We start from the raw sequence: 20,371 nt of genomic DNA, 5'->3' as shown, positions 1-20,371 counted from the left end.
TTTATCAACTAATGATGCACCTCGACTACAAACGTCCTCCATCGGGGGATGAGTGTCTGTCCCATTTGGGACTATTCATTCGGATTGCACTAGGTCGTGGTGTTAATTGCAGTGAAAACAGAGAGGATGTGTCTATTAGACCTTCTAAATACAGTACCCATAGTTTCTACATTCTCTAGTGTTCTTTATAATCACAACTTTGATCAACCGGATGTGATACTTTCATTCTCTTGCCTCATCCATATGAACAGAAGTTTACCATCAGTGTTATGTTACAAAATTGTCCCGAAAACAAAATAGATTCCATGTCAGTGAATTGTCCCCACACTAAAAAAATAGAAGAAACTTGTACATTTATCACAATATATGATGTATGTCGTTGTGTTTCCATCATAAGGACAGATATGATCCCTCCACTCCCCTCCCTCTCCTGCTTTCCTCCTCCCAACCCCCCCCCCCCCCCCTCGCCGGGTACTCCAGCTAGTAATTAAATAAATGAAAAAATATTAATTGTAAATTGGGAAAAAATTAAAGAATAGAAATCTGAAAGAAAAATATTCAAAATTAAATAATTGAGAATTGGGGGCGTTGCTTGGGGGGGGGGGGGGAGGGAGCAGGAGAGGGAGGGGAATAATTGAATAATTCAGAACTGAGGAAAAAATAAATAACTGAAAAATGAAATAACAATAATTAAATTAAATAGTGGAAAATATTCTTCAAAAAGCGGGACACCAAGGACACCGAGACCGAGACTATACACTCAATGCCATCCTCCCGGAACCATAAAAATCAGCCTAATAGGCCTTTTCCATCAAAGATCATACAAAAGCCATCCAGAATTTCTGAAAGGCTAAATTTTCACTTGTTTTAAGGAAACTTACACCAAATACACTTGTACGGCCCTGGAACCCCTGCTCTGTCATTGCTGTGTCCCCCCAATGTTTTTTGCAGGACGCACAAGCAACCCCCTTCTGGTGAAACTGCTAAAATGAAGACTCTGCTGACTTTCCCTCGTTCATTCCTCTTTTTTCCCGCCTCGGAACAAACTCCCACAACCCCTTCAATCCCACTCCTCCCTCCAGGTCTTCAAAACCAGCTTTTCACCTCCATCTCTTATCTTCCCCCATCCAAAACCTTCTACCCCCGTTAATCCACCCCAAATCCACCTCCTTCAAATTCCGTTTTCTTTCCTGAAATCCCCTATAGTGTCCATCTTGTTTATCCCGTGTACCCCGCCCCAGCCTTCTCCCTTCCACAGATCTCCCGATGTCCCTGTTCTCTACTGTTGTTGTACCTTCCTCTCGTCTCCCACTCCCTTTATTATTGTTTTATGTGTTAGCTCTTATACGAGCCTCGACATAGTATACAAAAAAATAGCAGCAATTTGCCAAATTTGAAATATGCACATATTAATCAACATTAAAAGGGAATAGTCATGACCACGTTTTTGCAAGAGAAAGTGTTTCATGAAGTCCGATTTATTATTAACAGCAATTTGATGTTTTTTCTACGGATTTGGAAAGTTTTTCTATATTTTATATGCGACAGAAGTTTCACCAAGGAAGGATAACTGAATATTGATGAAGCTGGATGGAGGAACTCGAGCCTTATATCACTATATAACTGTTTTGTAGAGATTGCGAATTGATTTAATATAATGGGCCACAGCACAATTGTACTTTTCCAAAGAAAACAAATAATTTACATTTCAATATGTAACATTGAAATTGCTCGGAACAACTATTGGCACGTGATGATCGTTAGAGTGGTCAAATGATCTTATGTTGAGTCTCAAACTTTTTTTTATAGATTTTCTTGCACATGAACATAAAGATCTAGAACTCAACTGCAAATTGGTAGGAATCGAAAAGCATAACTAAGGAGCGGTCTCATTTTGAAAATCAAGCATGTGTTAGACTCGTCTAATTAAATGGATTTTTGGAGTACCTGGAAAGATATTTCGGGCATCATCAGAAGAAGCTGCTCAGTTGGCTTGGCCAAAATGCACTGCAGTGCTCACAATAATCTGCCATCACATGCATTGGTCAAGTACGAGATTGATAATTTAATAACTACATGCCCCAACATTGTGAAAGAAGTAGCAGAAGAGACCCGTAGGTATATATATATATATACGTATATATAAGTGTTGTCGGACAGCCAGATTTGAGATATACAATTTGTTATCGACAGAGGATTTGAGAGAGACAGATATGAGAGGCAGCTAGCTTGGTGGCAAAGATTCACCTCTCAGTTCAGATTTAGTGGCTCGGTTCATAGGCCCAGGCAATGATGGGAAGTAGGAAACCACAAGAAGAAATTAGGCAGAAGATTTGTGTTCACCTGTGCACTAGTAACTCTTTCCACAGCCTTTTCCAAACACCCATGGCACAGTGCAAAATTATACCTGTGCAGGCAGCCCATTATCGTCCTATGGTGATGAATGGGATCAGGTGGTGATCATGATCAAAATTAAAATCTTATTCTTTCCTCTTATTATTTTGTTTTCTAGATAACATTGAGGCTCATGAAAGAGTGACGACAGAGTGGGTAAGAAGGAAACGAAATGATGGTGGGGCCAAATGATGGGACAACAGTTGGAAATACATAAGTCAGGGAATAAAATGACCAGCAAAGGAGGACAAAGACTGGAGGAGAGAAAACAGTAACATGCGAGTAAGAGGCTTGTGTTACAGTTTAGGGTTAATGAAGGAGAAAATATTACAGGTAGTGATGGGAAATGACGTGAATTTGGTCGTACACTCCCTGCCGGATTCAAGCCCTGGAGGGAAGAGTGCAGGATTGAACAGCCTTAGGAAGGTAGTTCCACAAATGGGAGAAAGGAGGAGTAAAAGAGTTGAGGTGTGGAGTGATCCTGGAGTTTGGGACATTATTCAGGAATAGAAGAATGCAGACATCTTGGGGTTGCGGGGATGTGTCAGAGGGGTAAGGGAGGAGATGGAGGCATACTGGAGGACAGTCGGTAAAAAGCAAGAAATCCACAGACCCATCTGCAATGTGAGAGCAACAGGCCATGAGCTTCAGCCTCAAGGAGAGAGATGCCAATAATGTTCAGAGGGTGAGAATCCACAGATTCCAGAAGAGAATGTGAAGCAGGGGACCCCATTGTGGAGAGCAATTCTCCATTGGAAAATAGACAAAGGCTTTGTAACCTGCGAGTAGTTCTTGACCATCTGTCATCAACTCTTCCAAGAAATATACCTGACGACCAAAATATTTTTTGATTAAATCCACAATCATTTTTTCCCCTAATGCTTCAATGAAAGCACATGTCATTTTCATAACGTAGAGAGCCATATTAAAGCCTCTTTAAAACCTGTCAGGAATTGCTTTCAGAACACAGGGATAATTCTCAACAAAAAACATGGATTTATTATGGGAAAGAAATCTTGTAAAATGTATTTCATTCATTAATTCACATGTATTTTTATATCAAGTCAATTAGGAGGAATAAATCAAATTCTGCTCCCTGAGCACCTTAGATAAAGTCAAACATAAAAGTAAAACTTTTTATTGGCAGATTTACGATTTAAGCAACGACAATTAGTTCGCATATCAACATTTCTCTCGTTCTTCCGTGAATAATAAATAAATAAAAGAAGTACAGATACATTTAAAGTACACCGCCCCCCATGCCAAATAAATGAATGACATCCTCCAGCACGCCATAGGCGCCCACAATACCGCCGTGTAGCTCATCGAGACGATATTGGGAGGGAGAGGTGTACAATATAATTGATTGATTAATTGTGCAATTAAAATCAATAAACAATCATCATAAAATAATTTCTTAATCAATTAGCTAATAGCATACCTAAACCACCAGTTTCATCCAAAGATGTAACTTTTTGGAAATTAATGAAATAAGTCATTAAACAATTTTTTTAAATAATTGACTAATTAGTAACTAATTAATCGATTAATTGATTCATCAATAAATCAAAAATAGCCTTGACAGCCAAATCACTTGGTCACTGTCCTGTCCAAATATCAGCTTCCGAGCTCAAAAGGTGCCTGAGATATTGCCCAGATGAGAAAGGAAATAAATAAGTACATAATTAACCACCTTTAGAGGCCATTTTTCCCCGCAAGGCGGGGGTTGGCCTTTTTCGGGAACCGTGGTTGTTGTTGTTTTTCGGTCCCCTTTTTTGAAGCAATGTTTTACGGCCAGATGCCCTTCCTGACGCCAACCCTTTTTTCCGCCTTTAACGACAAACAGGGAATTACCAGTGAGCTGGTACTCAATTAGCCGACCTCGGAAGGATGACAGGCTGAGTCAACCCCCCTGGCGTTAATTCAGCGATCGACCGGGATTCAAACCCAGGATCCTAGAATCCTAAGCCGGCACCCTAGCCGCTAGCCCAACACCCGGGATTATAATATAAAAATAACCACCTTTAGAGGCAATTTTTTCCCCCGCAAAGCGGGGGTTCGCCTTTTTCGGGGACCGTGGTTGTTGTTGTTTTTCGGTCCCCTTTTTGTAGCAATGTTTTACGGCCGGATGCCCTTCCTGACGCCAACCCGTTTTGCCGCCTTTAACGACAAGCAGGGAATTACCAGTGTACTGGTACTCAATTTGCCGACCTCGGAAGGATGACAGGCTGAGTCAACCCCCCTGGCGTTAATTCAGCGATCGACCGGGATTCGAACCCAGGATCCTAGGATCCTAAGCCGGCACCCTAGCCGCTAGCCCAACACCAGGGTTTACCGCTAGCCGCTAGCCCAACCGCTAGCCCAACACCCAACACCAGGGATTAATCGATAATAATTAAATAACTAATCAATTAATTGATTAATCAAAAAACAAGAGATACGGTTTTTGTCAAAGCACTTTCTCGCTATTGTGCCGAAATTTCAGCTTCCTAGCTCAAAGGATGGCTGAGATATCGCCCGGATAAACAAACAAACAACCAGATTGAAAACTGAGTACTCCCTTTCAGCGTGCGTCATTGCCGAGCCCCCTTCGGTGCCCGGCAATGACGTCATGCAGCGCCTGGAGATGGCATAGGAAAGGAGCGGTGTACAATATTGGTTTATTGGGATAGAATTCAAAAAGTGACACATTAAGTTAGCAGAAAGTAAGACAGACGAAAGGAATTGCTGACAACAGCCAATATATCATGACAATAAGTCAATATGTTGACTCTTCTTAGCATCTACATCCCTGTGATAATTTGAACTCTCGGGAATAGGGTCGAAAGTGCGGTTACAAAGCAGAAACTTCGAAATATCCCAGGGTACTGGCACACAATGACCTATCGACTTCAAAACTTGCCAAGGTAACTGTAACACACACACATACACAAGTGAGTGCCAGCAGATGAAACAAATGGCTTAATGTCCCTTCCAAAGATCTGATATACAAGACTCGACGAGCAAAGTGACAGGATACAGTTAGTGGTGAGATCTTATAAGATATTTATTCAAGCCAAGGTATATTTAAACTAATAGGCCTTCACAACACAAAGATAGTCCAATTGCATTTTCTTCTTAACAAACGACGATGACAATAATATGTCATGTTCCTGTAATAAGACCATAATTTATACAGATAACAGTTTCAGTCTAAAGTACGAGGAGTTGGACAGTTGAAGTATGTTGTTTTCAATCACTGACTCGTAATAACCTCACAAAGGTACGAGAGTGCAAGGGAGCTGCCAAATGAGATCAAATGGCTGGAGCAGCCACTGATCATGTGACATAAAGCTATTTATTTGTATACCAGTTTTACACAAAAGTACGATCACATAAGGATGCCATTAAACAACCAACATTCATGTTGAGCCTTCTTGATGGTCACCTTCGTCAATACAGTACCTGTTGGTAAGTTGGTAAGTTACGTACGCACGTTTTACAGGAGGATACAGGTATATATACATATATCTGCCCCCACCCCAATGAATGTGAATATATTTGTATGTACATTGACGAGCAGGAGAACCCGGCATTGCCAGGGTGGTGGGGGGGGGGGGGTGGGTGGGGGGTGGAGGGGTGGGGGGGATGGAGGGGTGGGGGGAAGGAGGCAGGGGAGGGAGGGGAGTGGGTGGGGAAAGATATACAACATATACATCCTTTTGGGGAGGGGGGGGGATAGCTTTGACAGGCCCCTCCGTTTTGGGGGAGGGGAGGAAGGGAAGGAGGAAAATTATTCCCATGCAAAGAGTGCTTCATTACCTTAGTGTTGCACAGGTAAAAAAGGAAATTGTAATACCCTCTGCCACCATCACCAGGTGGCGCTACACTGTACACATTTACGTAGAGCATCCTCTCCAGGACCCCCACACCCCCGAATGAGGCTACGGCCACATAGCCGATGTTACCCTCCTTTCAAAGTTGCATTTGTACCCCGAGTAAAGTATTTAAGCGTTTATAGCTCGAGTACCCGGCGTTAAGCAAAAAAGAAACATTAACATATTTGAAATGAGGGCAAATATAATGGAAAAGCAATTACATCCAAATCAGAATCCATAACCAATGTCAAATCATCATTTTACCTTTTCGTTGAATATATGCTGGTGAATGTGCCGTTCATCACGTTTCTAAGTTAAGTATGAAGACGTTACTCACTGGTGAACTTCTGAAAGTTTGACAAAAATCCGTTCAGCCATCTCTGAGAAAAATGGCGACACAGACCAACGGCTCTTATATGGAATATATTATTTTGGGCTGGCAAGTGTATGGAGAAGCCCCCTTCTTTGGTGAAAATAGTGAAATGTGGGAAAATTGGCACGGGTAATCTGAGGGTTAGATGGAAAATTGAGGGGGAATTTTGTGAAGCCATGGTGGACACTGGGGCCAGTGACACCATTATTGATCCAAGTGTGTTAGACCAAAGTGTTGGAGGCTGGGACAAAATTAATAGAGGAGCAGAACACAGCCTTCAACTGGCAATGGGGGAAACGGATCCAATATTGGGCTGCGGGTTGTAAGGATGGAGTTTCGGGCAGCCTGGAGGTCAATGAGGTGTTATGGGGGGCCGAGGTGTGCGACCATGTCTTCTGGGATTGAGCCTCCTGGGGGAACACGGCTGTCAACTGGACCGTGGACGAGGTCATATGTGGTTGGGCATTGAGGGGCTGCATTTTGCCAGACTGGCGGATGTGAGGGGGTGCAGGGGACATGGCTGGGGATGCCACGCACTGTGACCGTGCCTCTCAGGTCCGAGGCCTTGGGAATGGTGGAGTTGGCAGCAGGTGCTCACCACATTGGCCAGCCTGGATTAGTGGAGCTGTGGTCCTTCCAGGGGGCCAAAGGATTGATGGTGGGTCACACCCTTGTGGCCACCGTGGGTCATGTTGGCGGTTTGGCTGCTCAACTTGTCTGATAGCGCTCGCATGGTAGAGGGGCGGAGATGTCGTAGCCAAGTGTAGTCGTGTAGAGGAGGTCACCGGAGGAGGGGGATCCACATGCTTGCCAGTACAGCCGGATAAAGATACATTTGGGGAAATTGATTGACCCCATCGGAAAAATTGGAAATTAGGCGTGGTAGAGGGCAGTCTTGGAACGGACCAACCTGCGACTACCTGCACTCAAAGGTAAGGTGCCTGGATGTGTCCCGTCCCAAGTGTTCGGTAGTTGCTCCGAAATTGGGAGATGAGTAAATTGGGTGGGGGCGGGTGAGAGTGACGGCATGGTCGGTGAGGGGAGCAGTGTGAGAGCCACAAAGTGTCTTGTGGTTGGTCTTTGTTATATGTGCATGAGGTTTTGTGTTTTTATGTTGTCATGAGGAAAGTTGAGTTGTGGTTGAAGTGAGTGTGAATGTGGGAATTCACACGTAAGCAGGCCATGGCCGTGTAGGAACACAAATGGTCATTTTGCACTACAGTGTTGGAGAATTGAATGGCAGTGGGTGAGGGAATGTCATTTTGGATTTTGTGGGTGGGGAAGGTGTGTGTCCGCAGGTATGGATCAAGCTCTGGAGGTGCTGTGACTGCGGCCCTCCCTGAGGTAATTTGTCCCTGGCAGCCGGTGGTGTCTGAAATTGGAAATCCGTCAGAGGGTGGGGTCTAGTTGGGTGACGAGTGGGTATAGAGACCCCTGGCATCTCAGAAGAGGCTATGAGAGCTTGAGGCAGAGAGAGCATGGTTGGTGTGGAGACCCTCCCCAGTGGGATGTACAGCAAAGCAGCCGTTTGGCTGTCAGGGGCAAGGAGTTGAAGGGGGGGAGGGGGTGGAGAGTGAAGAAGTTGCAAGTCGGGTACTTCCTTTTGGACTGCGGGCACCACAGCCTGAAGCACCCCCACCATCTTGGTTGTATGGTACCTCCCCGCTGCCTAATTGAGGATCACACGTGTATGCAAAAATAATGTGCCATGCTGTTGCAGTGTTTGGAATGTGTGCTTTTGGTTAGTGGGGTTTATGTGTGTGAATGTGTGGGGGAAAATCCACCGATCCATGTCACTAAGCTGTACCAGTAGGACTCGGCCCGTGGAAATTTGGGTAAATTGGGATGGCTCCACAGGTGACGTTGGGCATTGTGGTATCCACCAGGGAATGTGGTCCTTATAATGGGGGTTGTACAAATGTTCTTGAATTTTATTAAGGTTTGTGGTTCACGTAGATTTTTTTTGTGTGTGTTGACATTTTTCTATCCACCCCAGGAGTGAGGAGCCAGAGGAACCAAGTTTTGTAAATATTTGAATTGTTGTTTAAGGGGTGTAGAGTACAGGTAAGTTAGCTCCGGCTCACTTCCCACAGCCCCTCCTAATTTATTACATCGGCTAATTAATTGTGTCGGTAAGCATTAAGGCTGGAACGATAATGCCTGCATTGAACGTTGCAGGAGCTACAGTTCTAGGTTTCAAAATCAAAACACACAAACACACAAACAAATAACCAGAGTGAAAACTGAGTTCTCCCTTTCAGCGTGTGTCATTTCTGGCCCCCTTCGGTGCCCGGCAATGACGTCATGCAGCGCCTGGAGATGGCATAGGAAAGGAGTGGTGTACAATATTGGTTTATTGGGATAGAATTCAAAAAGTGACATTAAGTTAGCAGAAAGTAAGAGAGACGAAAGGAATGGCTGACAACAGCCAATATATTGTTATGTCGGGTGGGTTAGCAATATGTAGAGCCAGAAAGATCTGTGTTGGTAACGTGCTTCTTCTGTCGCGGCAAGGAATCTACCTTGTAATACGTTTCATGTGTAGGCGTTTTGTCGGTTGAGAGTATACCTGTGAGCATACCAGGATGTTCGAGTGATAAGTTGTATAGTGATTAAAGAATAAAGCCCCTGTATGTCTCACCTGGTCAGCCAAACCTTTGTCCCGTATGGCAATGCACACCTGTACACACTTAGTTAGGATATCCTTCGTGCAACATTAAATGACTCCCTTCCCTGACAGTGACTTTGAAAGACGAACAGGCAAGGAAACCAGGCCAGGGCACCGCCGATGATGGCCGCCGCAAATTACACCTCCGACAGGCCTAACCACATCGAGTGCCACGCACTATCACCAGCACCTACGAGCTATCACCATGCTACACGCTACGTACTATCACCACACTACAGTCCTGTGATTGGTCGGCGCGCTGGGCGTGAACCTCCAGCCAACGATTGCGAGAGGCGCGAAGCTGGAAGGTTCGGTGGAAGTCGCTGGTTGGGAGCACACCAAGGGGACGTCACCGAAAAGGTTATTTAAGGGAGCGCCGAATGCCATTGTCTTTTCTTCGTCTTGCGCAGCTAGCCCTTTTGGACATCCGGCGCTTCGTCTTGCGCAGCCCGAGTTGAGTTGAGACATCGGCCAAGTGGAGTTCGCTTGCTTCTTGCACGTTTGCTTCGGGAGAGCTGACTGGGACATGGCCGGCCGATCGTGTGTGAAGATCAACCTTGCTTGGAGCCGCTAGCCTGCGTTGGACATGCGGTGCTTTTCCTGCTGTGGGACCTCGTGGGTGCTTTGGAATTTGGAGCAAGGCCTGGTGGCGCGCAAGCACGAGCGGAGCTTGGAGCCGCGTGGTGGACGATACCAAGACAAGACGAGGGACAGATAAGGCCAATCCCCATTACATTTTACACAATGTGTTCTTTTCCTTTAATTCATATTCCTGTGTCTCGTTTCTGATATCTGTGTGTGGGGACGTCCCAATTTAGGCTTCTTATTAGTTAATATCGCGTTTCCTGTCCTTGCCTTTTTACTTTAATAAACCCTTGTATTATTTTTCATCCCCTGTTAAACCTGTACCCGCTTGAGGTAATTGCCTCTACAGGATCGGAGTGTCCGCAGTTATGCGCTTGCGCAGCTTCCATTTTCCTCCTTCCTCCCGCGCGACATATAGCCGAATCCGTGTTTGGCCGTCGCCTCAATTAAAACCGTTAGGCCTATCCGCAACCTTCTGGTGTTAACTGGAGTCGCACGACAATATCATTGCAATAAGTCAATATATTGACTCTTCTTAGCATTTACATCCCTGTGATAATTTGAACTCTCGGGAATAGGGTCGAAAGTGCGGTTACAAAGCAGAAACTTCGAAATATCCCAGGGTACTGGCACACAATGACCTATCGACTTCAAAACTTGCCAAGGTAACTGTAACACACACACATACACAAGTGAGTGCCAGCAGATGAAACAAATGGCTTAATGTCCCTTCCAAAGATCTGATATACAAGACTCGACGAGCAAAGTGACAGGATACAGTTAGTGGTGAGATCTTATAAGATATTTATTCAAGCGAAGGTATATTTAAACTAATAGGCCTTCACAACACAAAGATAGTCCAATTGCATTTTCTTCTTGACAAACGAGGATGACAATAATATGTCATGTTCCTGTAATAAAACCATAATTTATACAGATAACAGTTTCAGTCTAAAGTACGAGGAGTTGGACAGTTGAAGTATGTTGTTTTCAATCACTGACTCGTAATAACCTCACAAAGGTACGAGAGTGCAAGGGAGCTGCCAAATGAGATCAAATGGCTGGAGCAGCCACTGATCATGTGACATAAAGCTATTTATTTGTATACCAGTTTTACACAAAAGTACGATCACATAAGAATGACATTAAACAACCAACATTCATGTAGAGCCTTCTTGATGGTTACCTTCGTCAATACGGTACCTGTGTTACGTATGCATGTGTTGCAGGAGGATACAGGTATATATACATATATCTGCCCCACCCCAATGAATGTGAATATACAGTCACGTGAAAAAGTAAGTACACCCCATGTAAGGTTTTGACTTTTTCAACATATTTCAACATACAGCTATTTGATCTTCATTTCAAAAATATTGATAGATAAAGGTGATATAATATAACAAATATCATGAAACATTTACATTTTGTAGTCCATTGTATAATTTAAATAAACATAAATGCAAATTTTGCATGTGGAAAAAGTAAGTACACCCTTGGCTCGAAAAGGGAGTATTGCCGCCTTTGGCAGAAACAACCTCAAGTCGGCGTTTCTTATAACTGTCGACCAGTCTCTGACATCGACTGGGAGAAATTTTTGCCCACTCCTCCATGCAGAATTCTTTCAGCTGTGCGATGTTTGAGGGGTTTCTTGCATGCACAGCTCGTTTCAAATCCCCCCACAACATCTCGATGGGATTTAGATCCGGGCTTTGACTTAGCCATTCCAGAACCCTCCATTTCTTTCTTTTCAGCCATTCCTTGGTGGATATACTGGTATGTTTAGGGTCATTGTCATGTTGCAAGGTCCACCTTTGGTTGAGCTTCAACTCTCCGACAGATGGCCTCACATTATCCTCAAGCACCCTCTGGTACAATGAAGAATTCATCGTGGATTCTATGATGGTGACCTGCCCAGGCCCTGATGCAGCAAAGCTGCCCCAAACCATAATATTTCCACCACCATGGTTTACAGTTGGTATCAGGTTCTTGTGGTCAAATGCTGTCTTTGGTTTTCGCCAAACATGTCTTCTGGTACTGTGGCCAAATAGCTCTACCTTTGACTCATCTGACCAGAGCACATTGTTCCAGAAGTGCTGGTCTTTGCCTCGGGTTCATTGGCAAACTTTAGTCTTGCCTTGATGTTCTTTCTGGACAGCAAAGGTTTCCTCCTGGAACACCTCCCATGTAGATCAAATTTGTGCAGCCTCTTTCTAATGGTAGACTCGTGCACTTTGACATCAACAGTGGCAAGAGCTACCTGTAGGTCCCGTGATGACATTCTGGGGGTTCTTAGAGACTTCTTTCAGCATCTTGCGGTCTGCTCTCGGGCTGAACTTGCTGGGGCGGCCTGGCCTGAACAAGTTGGCAGTTGTTTGGAATCTTCTCCACTTGTAGATGATCTTCCGGACAGTCGAATGATTGATTTCAAATTGTTTGGAGATCTTTTTAAATCCCTTCCCAGACTCGTAGGCATCTATAACCTTCTTGCTGAAGGCCTCAGAGAGCTCTTTTGAACTCGGCATGGTGATGCTGCACACTTCAAGAACAAAGAGCAAACCAAACTAAATGTCCGAGGTTTAAATAAGACAGGTTCCTCCAAGATCCTCTCTAACGATGTTCTAATCATTTGCACCTGAGCTGGTGCACCTGATTCTAATTTTAGGTATTTGAAGTAGTGATAAATGTAGGGGTGTACCTACTTTTTCCACATGCGAAATTTGCATTTATGTTTGTTTAAATTATATAATGGACTACAAAATGTAAATGTTTCATGATATTTGTTATATTATATCACCTTTATCTATCAATATTGTTGAAATGAAGATCAAATAGCTGTATGTTGTAATATGTTGAAAAAGTCAAAACTTTACATGGGGTGTACTTACTTTTTCACATGACTGTATATATATATCATTTACTATGCGATTTCATACCATCAGTGGTGAACCGCCATTAAGGTATCCCATCCAGCGATGCTGTACCTTAATGGGAGAGATATGTACCATCTACCACATGGCACATTATCTCTGGTATCCACTCATTATATGGAATCGCCTGGATGCAGCCGGGAGCAACCAATCCAAATATATCTTCAGTTCTCCAGATTTCAATGAGCGCACATAATGACGTCACCGCCATGTACATACGCACTGCCTGTCAAGCTCTCAAGAGAACCCTCCGACAGCAGAATTTTGATCTTAGTTCAGATACTATCATAAGTGTATGTAAAACTCACAGTTACCGACCTGGTTTCGCCCTTTTGGGGCTCATCAGGGCAAAGCAGTGAGTCCTGCATACACTTATGACTCTGAAAACAATATATATATATATGTACATTCACTAGCAGGAGTGTCCGGCATTGCCAGGGTGGTGGGGGGGGGGGGCAGGGGAGGGAGGGGAGTGGGTGAAAAAGATATACTACATACACATCATTTTGTAGGGGGGGGGGGATGGCTTTGACAGGCCCCTCCGTTTTGGGGGAGGGGAGGAAGGGAAGGAGGAAAAATTTTCCCATGCAAAGAGTGCTTCATTACCTCAGTGTTGCACAGGTAAAAAAAAAAACAGGAAATTGTAATACCCTCTGCCACCATCACCAGGTGGCGCTACAATGTACACATTTACGTAGAGCATCCTCTCCCGGTCCCCCACGCCTTTGAATGAGGCCGCTGCCACATAGCCGATGTTACCCTCCTTTCAAAGTTGTATTTGTACCCCTAGTAAAGTATCTAAGCGTTTATAGCTGGAGTACCCGGCGTTAAGCAAAAAAGAAACATTAACATATTTGAAATGAGGGCAAATATAATGGAAAAGCAATTACATCCAAATCAGAATCCATAACAAATGTCAAATCATCATTTTACCTTTTCGTTGAATATATGCTGGTGAATGTGCCATTGATCACGTTTCTGAGTTAAGTATGAAGACGATCAGGAAGAAGAAGAAGCCTTACCCCCCACTTTGACCACTTCCGGAATTGTTTATACTAGGGCATGCCCGTACTATATATAAGCTAGGACGTGCCCGTACGTGGGTGCCCGTTCCTTGCCAAAAAAAAAAAAAAAAAAAAATTTGTGTAGGGGTGTGTGTGTATAAACATCCTAGGGCGTGCCCGTACGTGGGTGCAAAAAAACATGCGTGCAAACAACAACAACAAAAAAAAACTTTGAAACCACGTGGCAGTAACGACCACAGAACCCCCCCCCCCCTCTATTTACATGAATGGTTTGGTCCATTCGCAACGACCACAGAACCCCCCCCTCTATTTACATGCAATGGTTTGGTCCATTCGCAACGCCAAAGCGAACGGCGAATGGCTAAATCGCCATAGCTCGGTAAGTACTTGTCCGATTAATTTCAAACCTTGAAAAGGCACATCCTCGGGTCCCCAGCAATATACCTGGCAAGTTGCAAGTATATCGGACCCGTGGTTGTCGAGAAACAGCGGTCACAGACAAACAAACAAACGTACAAACGTACAAACGTACAAACGTACAAACAAACACACAGAGATTACTGGAATTATAGATAGATTATTTGTGTTCAAATGTTGGTGATTTTTTTTGTATTTATTTATGTGAATATGTACTTGTATATAACTGTCATTAATTAAAAAGGCTTAGGCACTACAGAGCGATTTAAAAAAAACAACAAAAAAAAACGAACTTTTCTTTTTCAAAGAAAAACTTTTTTTCGTATTATTTTTGCCTAAAACACTGCCAGGCACTCACTGGTGAACCTCTGAAAGTTTGACAAAAATCCGTTCAGCCATCTCTGAGAAAAATGGCGACACAGACAGACAGACAGACCAACGGCTCTTATATGGATTACTAGCTGAGGTACCCGGCTTCGCCCGGGTTGAATAAGAATAAGACAAATATATGATGAAAAGAACATGTATATTTTAGAGCAATATCACAGTACATTTCCTACATGACGTTTTGTCAATTTTCAATTTCTCAAAACCTCTTGGTATACAACATTTCTGGTTTTCTTACTTGGTGCCAAGACATAAAGATTGCTTGGTTTTCCAACCCTCGAGCAGCCCACGTACAGCTGGCCATGGGCAAACACTTGTTCTGTGAAGTTCAGGCCTACAACCTTCATTGATTGCCCCTGTGCCTTGTTGATGGACATAGCAAAACATAGCCTGATGGGGAACTGAATCCTCTTGAAGGAGAATGGAAGGTCAGGTGGAATAAGTGGTATCCTTGGAATGAATACTTTCTCTCCTCTGTATTGTCCTGAGAGGATGGTTGCCTCTAGGACATGCGGCATCATTTGCTGGATTGTCAATCGTGTTCCAATACACAGGTTTGGTGGATCAAGATTCCTTAGAAGCATGATTGGTGCTCCCACCTTGAGAATCAACCTGTGTGTTGGGAGTCCTTGAGGCTGACGACTGTTGAGAAACTCAGTTGGGCGGTTTACTGCCTGATCTTCATCTGTCACTTTGGCAAGAGAATCATAATTTCTTTCATGACCAGGCAGCGAACGTCATTATGTGTGACATTACGTCACTCCTACGGACATGAAAACATTTGTTTTCTTTAAAAATAAATTTTAAAATAAATAAAATAGTACATAAATTAACAATAAAAGAAGCTAAAAAACAATTTAAAATACAATAAAAAGCACATTAAAAAAATATAAATATGTACGTACAGTATACTGTACGTACGCGCAACCGCTGATTTCTCATTCAAAACAGGCGACGTACAGTATTCCTTTACTGTGTCTGTGTTAGCCATGGGTCCGAAGAAGGATAATGCTAGTGTTTCCAAGCGTAATGTGGTTATGATGGACGATAAGGTAAATCTGATTAAAAGGTATGGAAAAGGTGGAAAAGTGTCGGTGATAGCGCATAGACCTTATCGCGAATCGGAACTGCAATGCGTCATGGGATCGGAAAGGGGCAATAGCGCCGCCACAAACTACACCATGGAATTGCAGCTGGCCCGGTTTTTTAAACCATTGATATTAAAATAAAAAGTAGCCTATAACCACCAGGATTTTATGCTGATTCCGAATCTGTGTCTAAAACTTTTCTCTGATGTGTAGTTCTTGAGTTATAAGCGGACATCCAGACAGACAGACACTCCTCCTTTATATATAGAGATATTATTTTCGGCTGGCAAGTGTATGGAGAAGCCCCCTTCTTTGGTGAAAATAGTGAAATGTGGGAAAATTGGCACGGGTAATCTGAGGGTTAGATGGAAAATTGAGGGGGAATTTTGTGAAGCCATGGTGGACACTGGGGCCAGTGACACCGTTTTTGATCCAAGTGTGTTAGACCAAAGTGTTGGAGGCTGGGACAAAATTGATAGAGGTGCAGAGCACAGCCTTCAACTGGCTATGGGGGCAACGGATCCAATATTGGGCTGCGGGTTGTAAGGATGGAGTTTCGGGCAGCCTGGAGGTCAATGTGGTGTTATGGGTGGCCGAGGTTGTGACCATGTCTTCTGGGATTGAGTCTACTGGTGGAACACGGCTGTCAACTGGACCGTGGACGAGGTCATATGTGGTTGGGCACTGAGGGGCTGCATTTTGCCAGACTAGCGGATGTGAGGAGGTGCAGGGGACATGGCTGGGGATGCCACGCACTGTGACCGTGCCTCTCAGGTCCGAGGCCTTGGGAATGGTGGAGTTGGCAGCAGGTGCTCACCACATTGGCCAGCCTGGGTTAGTGGAGCCGTGGTCCTCACAGGGGGCCAAAGGATTGATGGTGGGTCACACCCTTGTGGGCACCGTGGGCCATGTTGGAGGTTTGGCTGCTCAACTTGTCTGATATCCCTCACACGGTAGAGGGGCGGAGATGTCGTAGCCAAGTGTAGTCGTGTAGAAGAGGTCACCGGAGGAGGCGGATCCACATGCTTGCCAGTACAGCCGGATAAAGATACATTTGGGGAAATTGATTGACCCCACAGGATAAATTGCAAATTAGGCATGGTGGATGACACTCTTGGACCCGACCAACCTGCGACTAACTGCACTCAAAGGTAAGGTGCCTTGATGTGTCCTGCCCAAGTGTTCGGTAGTTGCTCCAAAATTGGGAGATGAGTAAATTGGAGTGGGGGTGGGTGAGAGTGACGACATGGTCGGTGAGGGGAGCAGTGTGCGAGCCACAAAGTGTCTTGTGGTTGGTGTTTGTTATAATATGTGTATGAGGTTTTGTGTTTTTGTGTTGTCATGAGGAAAGTTGAGTTGTGGTTGAAGTGAGTGTGAATGTGGGAATTCACATGTAAGCAGGCTATGGCAGTGTAGGAACACAAATGGTCATTTTGCACTGCAGTGTTGGAGAATTGAATGGCAGTGGGGGAGGAAATGTCATTTTGGATTTTGTGGGTGGGGAAGGTGTGTGTCCGCAGGTATGGATCAAGCTCTGGAGGTGCGGTGACTGCGGCCCTCCCTGAGGTAATTTGTCCCTGGCAGCCGGTGGTGTCTGAAATTGGAAATCCATCAGAGGGGGGGTCTGGTTGGGCGACGAGTGGGTATAGAGGCCCCTGGCGTCTCAGAAGAGGCTAAGAGAGCTCGAGGCAGAGAGAGCCTGGTTGGTGTGGAGACCCTCCCCGGCAGGATGTACAGCAAAGCAGCCGTTTGGCTGTCAGGGGCCATGAGTTGAAGGGGGGTGAGGGGGTGGAGAGTGAAGAAGTTGCAAGTCGGGTACTTCCTTTTGGACTGCGGGCACCACAGCCTGAAGCACCCCCACCATCTTGGTTGTATGGTACCTCCCCGCTGCCTAATTGAGGATCACACATGTATGCAACAATAATGTGCCATGGTCTTGCAGTGTTTGGAATGAGTGCTTTTGTTTAGTGGGGTTTATGTGTGTGAATGTGTGGGGGAAAATCCACCGATCCATGTCACTAAGCTGTATCAGAAGGACTGGGCCCATGGAAATTTGGGTAAATTGGGATGGCTCCACAGGTAACGTTGGGTATTGTGGTATCCACCAGGGAATGTGGTCCTTATAATGGGGGTTGTACAAATGTTATTGAATTTTATTAAGGTTTGTGGTTGAGGTAGTTTTTTTTGTGTGTGTTGACATTTTTCTACCCACCCCAGGAGTGAGGAGCCAGAGGAACCAAGTTTTGTAAATATTTGAATTGTTGTTTAAGGGGTGTAGAGTACAGGTAAATTAGCTATGGCTCGCTTCCCACAGCCCCTCCTAATTTATTTCATAGGCTAATTAATTGTGTCGGTAAGCGTTAAGGCTGGAACGGTAATGCCTGCATTGAACCTTGCAGGAGTTACAGTTCTAGGTTTGGGGAGGGGGGGGGGGGGTTGGCTGTGTTATATTTGTGGGGGTAAACAATGAAATACCTTAGGAAAGTTGGAATGTATTAGGTTTTAGTTGGACCGTGAGATGTGAAGAAGAAGAAACGCATCTCGCTAATTAATTATAGGGTCTGTAACGTTAAATTCCCCTGTACGCGCTTGCCTCCCTGTGATTTTTCCCTCATGTTCTTAGAAAACTCAGCCGGCCAGGCAATAGGCCCCATTCACTCACAATGCCACTAGGGCCGGAAGAAACAGCATTTGCCGATCGGCAAGCAGACCTTGGCGTCATCCGAACATTCCCGAACAGAGATTGGACTCTGCCCCCCCCCCCCCCCACGACTGGTAACGGGGAGACCATGCCCCGAACTTTGTGATTGGAGGGAGGTGATGGACGATGGAATAGCGCTCGGTGATTGGACAGAATGTGACGACAGCGTCAATCATTCGAGAGCTGAAGGAAAAAGACGCCGTCTCGCCATCTTGGTCTCTCTCTTCTGGTTCTGGTGTTCGTTGGAGGCAGTCGCATTCTTTCTTGTGTGCTGGCTTTCAAGAGAACGGCTGCGTTTGACTTTTGCTCTTGTCCTGGTCTTGATCGCGACGGTCGCTAAGATGTTTTGCGTGGGAGGACGACGGGCGCTTGTCTGTTTGCACCGGAGAGATCATCGGAGCCGTGTCAGCAAAGATGGTTCTTGCCTGTTTGCCTCACGTCGGTAGCTGGCTGCGGGCGCGATTCTGCACCATCTTGTGCGTTTGCCACGCGGTGGTTTGAGGCGACGACCAGCAAGCCTTACCAGCCATTTGGGAATGCAAAGCTAAGTGCCAGCACGATACAAAAGGCCATTATTTATTTTCTTTTATTTCCCCCCGTTGTCTGTATATGCGTCTGAATGGAGCCATCTCAAGTTAGGAAATAGTTTTTCCTCACATTCATTTTATTTGGTTTACAATTATTTTAAATAAATTCATTATTTGTTGCATCTTACTCTGGTGTGTCGTGTCTGTTTACTCGTTTGTGGGTTTGAGAGATAAACCCCGTCTGTTCCCGATCAGGTAAGGCTTCAGGCTTTCCCGCGCGCGTGAAAAGATAATCCCGCCAAGATTCGAAGTACAACTCAGAGTTAAAGCTCGTTTCGGTTATTTGTCTGAGGCCGGTGTTCATTGGCCACGGCCAGGACAATATACAGTCGTGGGCCGTGGATAACTCAGCGGCCCATGGGTTGTTAAGCAACCTCAGATGACTGTTGGGAAAATTAGGTCAAACAGGGTTTCTGGAGACCAAAAAGGCCCTTAAATAGCCCAAAGACCCCAAAAACCCTTAAAGACCTCAAATTCCCCAAATACTCTGAAATACCCAAAATACTCGGGAGTACTTTTAGACCAGTAAGACCCCTAAGACCCCAATGACTCTTAAGTCCCGAAAGACCATGAGATCCCAAAGACCATTTAGACCCCCTTTTTTTGTATACAGAATTGAGGCTCATGTAAGAGCTAACACATTGACAATGAAAACATGCACAGACACATAAAACATGCAATTAAGGGAGCGGGAGACAAGAGGGGGAGAGAGGGAAGCACACAAGCACAACAACAGAAGAGAACAGGGACGTCTGTAGATCTGTGGAAGAGGGAGGGCTGGGTAGGAGGGAGGGGTACACGGTATAAAGCAAATAAACACTTCTAGGAATTCAGGAAAAAAGTTGGGGATTTAAAGAGGTGGATTTGGGGTGTTTAAATGGGGGTAGAAAAGATCAAAGTTTTGGATGGGGGAAGATAAGAGATAGTGGTGCACAGGTGTTTTAAAGACCTGGAGGGAGGAGAGGGATTGAAGGGAGTGTGGGAGTTTGTTCCAGGGGTGAGAGAAAAGAGGAATGAAGGAGTGAAGGTGAGCAGAGAGTCTTGATTTTGGCAGTTTCACCAGAAGAGGGTTACTGGCAGATCTTGTGCATCCTGCAGGAATATTTGGGGGACAGAGCACAGACACACCAGGGGGAGCTAGGCCAGAGAGGAGTTGGTAGAAGACAGAAAGACCACCTACCTGCCTGCGGTGAGAGAGAAAGAAAGGCCCTCAGAATCAGCTTCATCGCGGGAGATTCCAATGATTCTGTATGCTTTGGTTTCAACTGCGTGAAGCCGAGTTAGGTGTGAGGCAGGAGCACCAGCCCAGAGGGGAGAGCAGAATTTATACCTTTAAGACCCTTTCAATACTTGAGACAC

The 20,371-nt window shown here is 44.9% G+C and overlaps 1 protein-coding gene across 1 annotated transcript in view; it reads left to right on the top strand.

Moving 5' to 3' along the window:
- Window positions 1-5,768: 5,768 nt before the first annotated feature.
- The window catches only part of LOC137432886 (IQCJ-SCHIP1 readthrough transcript protein-like), a 406,244-nt gene continuing 391,641 nt past the window's right edge, over window positions 5,769-20,371 (top strand). Inside the window, exon 1 of the mRNA XM_078783701.1 lies at window positions 5,769-5,844. Within this exon, the coding sequence (XP_078639827.1) occupies window positions 5,798-5,844 (47 nt within the window). The 5' untranslated portion in view covers window positions 5,769-5,797. The remainder of the gene's footprint in view (window positions 5,845-20,371) is intronic.

Source organism: Myxine glutinosa, chromosome 8 (genome assembly GCF_964187855.1).
Source record: "Myxine glutinosa chromosome 8, kmMyxGlut1.1, whole genome shotgun sequence".
NCBI classification, from domain to species: Eukaryota; Metazoa; Chordata; class Myxini; order Myxiniformes; family Myxinidae; genus Myxine; species Myxine glutinosa.
Note: the sequence above shows the minus strand (reverse complement) of the source record. Positions and strands in the feature narration are given on the sequence as shown.